The following is a 4872-nucleotide window of genomic DNA, read 5'->3' on the forward strand; positions in this document are numbered from 1 at the left end:
TTCACACTCAGCCAGACTCACCTTTCCAAAAGCCAATTATAAACAACATCCAAAATCTTAAAGGAGCAGAGCGGTGGTGGTGCACACCTTTAATCCCAGCACTTGGGAGGCAGAGGCAGGTGGATTTCTGAGTTCGAGGCCAGCATGGTCTACAAAGTGAGTTCCAGGACAGCCAGGGCTATACAGAGAAATCCTGTCTCGAAAAACAAAAAACAAAAAACAAACAAAACAAAACAAAACAAAAAAAGGAGCAGAAAGGTGGCAGGCAGAGCTGCACAGGTCCTTGCTGAGTTGCATACCCAGACTCCCATTGTAGAATAAAAAGAAATGACTCCTGCAAGTTGTTTACACTCCACACACACCAAGGTACAGTGTCCCTGACACACACACACACACACACACACACACACACACACACACAGAGAGAGAGAGAGAGAGAGAGAGAGAGAGAGAGAGAGAGAGAGAGAGAGACTTAAAAACAACCCTAGTAAAGGAAGTGGAAAGAGAATCTTGCCTCCCGTGTTTCTGACACCTGGATACTTCATCCCATCTCCTAAACTCTTCTGTATGTCACACAAGCCCAGTTTGTCAAAGCAAGGTTGTCACAAACCAGTCTGAAACTTTCTTTTCAGGATGCTTCCTAGGCTCATCCGGACTCAGACTAACGACTAATTCTGGGCTCTGAGTAAGAGGCCCAGGTATCACTTTTAAGTTTATGTTATTTTTATTATTTTATTTTATAGAAAGGTCTCCTGCTTTCCTGTAACTTACTGTGCAGCAGAAGATGACCTTGAATTTCCGATCTTCCTGCCACTACCAGTGCTGGGATTAGAGACCTGTTCTACCACAACCGGGCTTAGAGCTTTGTGTATGCTAGGTGACTTCATGTATGGTATGCTAGGTGAGCTAGTCATGGAGTTAAAGACAAGTAAAAGCAATAGAAAAAAAACAAGGAAAAACAAAAAAACGTTAAGGGGAGTGCTTAGGTGCTCCTGGCCACAATCCGGCCCTGAGCAACTGCCTTGGGCTCAGCGTGGAAGCTCGGAGGCCACTAGGCCACCGCGAGAGTGACTGTGTCCCCAGGGTCAGTGGCCAAGCAAGTGCAACCTCCCTCAGGCAGGTGCCGCTCAGTGCCGCCCTCCCGCCGTGCTAGCCACAGGGGCGGCCCTGCAATAACCCCTCCCCCTAATGCCACGCCCACCTGACGGCCTATAAAAGGCGCTGGCCGCAGCCCACTCGGGTTCGAGTGCTGCTTAAAGGTGGACAGCGGCCAGGGTCGCCGCGTCCAGCTCGGTGCCACGCCCCGGCCGGTGCTGCGGAAGCCTCAGCCATGCTGTTCTGGCACACGCAGCCCGAGCACTACAACCAGCACAACTCTGGCAGCTACTTGCGGTAAGACGCGGCAACACCTGCCTACGACCGGGGGTCGGAGCGCTGACTGACCTCAGGCCTCCAGGGAAGGGCCCTCGGGGAGACCCCTAGGGTATGATCGGGGAAGGGGCGCACTGATGCCCGCGGGGTGCTTCTCCGAGGTTTCCCTGCCGCTCGCTGTGTTCCCGGCCGGGTCTCGTAGCCTTCCCTCTCTCTTCCCCACTCCAGTAGGAGAAATAAACTTGCCTCATCCATCAGGAGCTGGAGCGTCCCGGGAAGCCAGGTCCCGCCCGCCCGCTCTTTGCTCTTCTCGGCCCTTGGGCCCACAGGTGGATAGCGGGAGCCGGTCTGCGCTGCAGCCCTGAAGGCTCGGGCTTTAGGGGGTGGCTGTCCCTGCCCGGGGTCAACTTGGTATGGCCCCTAGGCTGGGGCTTAACCGAAATTCCTCTTAGGTGCGGATTTCGCTAGCGCGCTTTAAGGGAAGAGGGTCCCGCGGGATTTTGGAAAGTTCTCTGAACTCCCTCTTTTAGGAAATAGAACTTCCTCACCTCCCCACTTTGCTTTGGTGACTCCCTGATTCTTTTTTTTTTTTTTTTTTTCTCCCCCGCTATGGTGCAGCTGGCTGCAGGGCTAATAAGCTGGCATTTCTTTTTCTGAACTCACCAGAACCAGCTTCAACCTGTCTTTATTTCCATCCTAGTCACAGTTTATTATATGTGCCTTACTTAACCCAAAGTGTGTTTGATGTGGGCTCAAGAAGGCATCCCAGGGGCTGTCAGCCCTAACTACAGAACCTTAAGTGCTTCTTTGGACCCACCAAGTCTCCCCTCTTGGATTTTTTTTGGTTTGTTTTTGTTTTTATTTTTGTTATTTGTACTTCCTGGCTTCTGATTCATGTGTGTCCAGGACTCTTCTAGGAAGACATCCCCCTTCTTAGAAAACTGAGGATTGATGGTGTATCTTCAGGTTTTTGTTTTGTTTTGTTTCTTTTAAAAATAACTCCAAACCATTGAAAATGGCAATCAAACAAGGGACATGGAACTGCAGATCCCGGTGGTGTTGAGGTAATGCAAAGCCCACAGTTAAAATTGCTATAGAATAAATATATGCTAACTGTATAACACTATAGGGTTACCTGTGGTTTCTTTTGGATTGTTGTGAGTAGCCATTAGGTATTTATCTCATCCTATCTTAAAAATGAAGTTGAAGGTGACCTTGAGTGGAAGTACTTGAAATGTAGTTGCATAAAACATCATCCTTGTTTGAGGTGAAGTATGGTTTATGTATCTGTGTCTGAGATGGAAATTTGTGAGCCAGCCCAGATACTTTTAAGATGTTGACTTAGCATGAAAGGAGGAAGGCAAACCTTGAGGTGAAGAACCACTACAAAGCAGCACTGTTTCTTTGGGTGCTTTGAGGAAGCGATGGGTAAAGACTGTCTATACTCCCCACTGGAAGCTGCTGGTGGTTTTGTTTTTTGTTTTTTTTTTTTTTTACCTTCAAGTAGTTTGACCTCCTTGTGCCCTGCGTCCTGTGTTAATGCAAGAATATTTTTCTTTGCTTTCCTTTTTTTTCTTTTTTTAAGAATTTAAAAATTTGGGGCCGGTGAGATGGCTCAGTGGGTAAGAGCACCCCACTGCTCTTCCGAAGGTCCGGAGTTCAAATCCCAGCAACCACATGGTGGCTCATAACCATCTGTAACAAGATCTGACTCTGTCTTCTGGAGTGTCTGAAGGCAGCTACAGTGTACTTACATATAATAAATAAATAAATCTAAAAAAAAATTTTAAATTTTAATTTTATATTATTATTACTGTTTTGTTGTTGTTGTTGTTGTTTTGTAGTGATGGGATGAACCTTGGGCCTTTCGCTTGTTCTTCCATTTTGATAACTTCTGACCCTCCTTTTTCTTTTATTATCAGTTTTTGTTCTGCTAGAAATTCTACAAGCCATCCGATTTCAATGAATAGTGGGTGGCCCTTAAGTTAAGCCCTCCCTCTCCTTTCTGTTTGATGTTCTGGTGACTTTTATTCCTTGGCAAATAAGGACACCAGGCCAGAAACAAGTTACTGTTGAATGATGGCTCTAAACTAACTCTCTCTCTCTCTCTCTCTCTCTCTCTCTCTCTCTCTCTCTCTCTCTCATTTAAAAGTAACAGTGCCTGAGTTATTAACTTACATGGTCTGGGCAAACATGAAATTATGCAATTCTCAGGGCAGCAGGATGGTACTTCTTTCTGTGTTCCATAATAACTGCCCAGGCTGAAAAGTGGAAAGATTTGCTTCTGGCGAAGGTGAAACTGGCCAGCCTTAATACTACTACTCTAGCCAACAGACAGGAATAACAGGGAAACACACACACACACACATACACACACACACACACACACACACACACACACACACACACACACACAGGGAATGTCTCCCAGGTGTGTCCAAGGCAAGCTTTCTGAGAATTTGTTAGGTACTATTGGGGTGTGTACTGGGTTATATTTCATGGACACTCATTTATGATGCTCTACCGGGAACACATCGTACTGGTGACAGTGCAGTGAAGTGGGGTCAGCTGATCTGATTCATGGCGATGGGAGGAGGGTCATCAAGATAGGGCGGGGCATCTTTTGGTTGTTGTTTCTGTGACAATGTAGTTTAGAATCTTTAAGGATGTCTCACCTACCTGTAGGTCATTCTGATCCTCAGGGATTTTATTGTTCTTTGCAAGGACACCCATCTGAAGTCCCAGCAACTCAGACGGTGGGAAAGCTCCTTGAGTCTGGGAGTTCAAAGCTAGCCTGGGCAACGTACTGATACCTTCTTGAAGAAGTTTAAAAACAAGTTCCTCTGTCACAGGGTAATTGGAGACTGAGGTGTACATGTATGTATAATGTGTGTGTGAGCATTGTGTGTGTGTGGTTTTCTTCTTCTTTTTTTTTTTTTGTTCCCCAGACAGGGTCTCATTATGTAGCCCTAGCTGTCCTGGGACTCACTCAGCTTGGCCTGGAACTCACAGAGATCCACCTGCTTCTGCCTCCCAAATGCTGGGATTAAAGGCGAAGGCCACTACGGCCACCGACTAGTCCTTAATGTTCCTCAGGTACCATGCACTTTGTGTTTTGAGCTTGGAGCTTCTACTGGTCTGGAACTTGATAAGCAGATTAACTGCCTAGCCAGAGAGCCTCAGGGTGTGTGTGTGGGGGGGGTCATCCTGTCGCATCTCCCCAGCACTGGGAGATGTGTAGTTAGCACACACTAACCACACTCAGCTTTTGCAGACCTGCAGACCATACCCTCTGGGATTGAAATTAGGTCCTCCCTGAAAAACATGTGCTTTACAGGCTGTCTCCTCAGTCCAGAGTTGATGTTTTGGTGTAGGGAGCATTATTTAGAGGTGAAGGAAACAGCATTTTGAATATTTTAAGATTTGCCACTTGGGTAAGAAACTGAAATCAGCCGGGCCTGGTGGTGTAGGCCTTTAATCCCAGCACTCAGGAGGCAGAGG

At 47.0% G+C, this 4872-nt stretch overlaps 1 protein-coding gene across 1 annotated transcript in view; it reads left to right on the forward strand.

Moving 5' to 3' along the window:
* Positions 1–1245: 1245 nt before the first annotated feature.
* Positions 1246–4872, forward strand: part of Tfcp2l1 (transcription factor CP2 like 1) — a 56805-nt gene continuing 53178 nt past the window's right edge. The window contains exon 1 of the mRNA XM_021198231.2: positions 1246–1392. Within this exon, the coding sequence (XP_021053890.1) occupies positions 1331–1392 (62 nt within the window). The 5' untranslated portion in view covers positions 1246–1330. The remainder of the gene's footprint in view (positions 1393–4872) is intronic.

Source organism: Mus pahari, chromosome 5 (genome assembly GCF_900095145.1).
Source record: "Mus pahari chromosome 5, PAHARI_EIJ_v1.1, whole genome shotgun sequence".
NCBI lineage: Eukaryota > Metazoa > Chordata > Mammalia > Rodentia > Muridae > Mus > Mus pahari.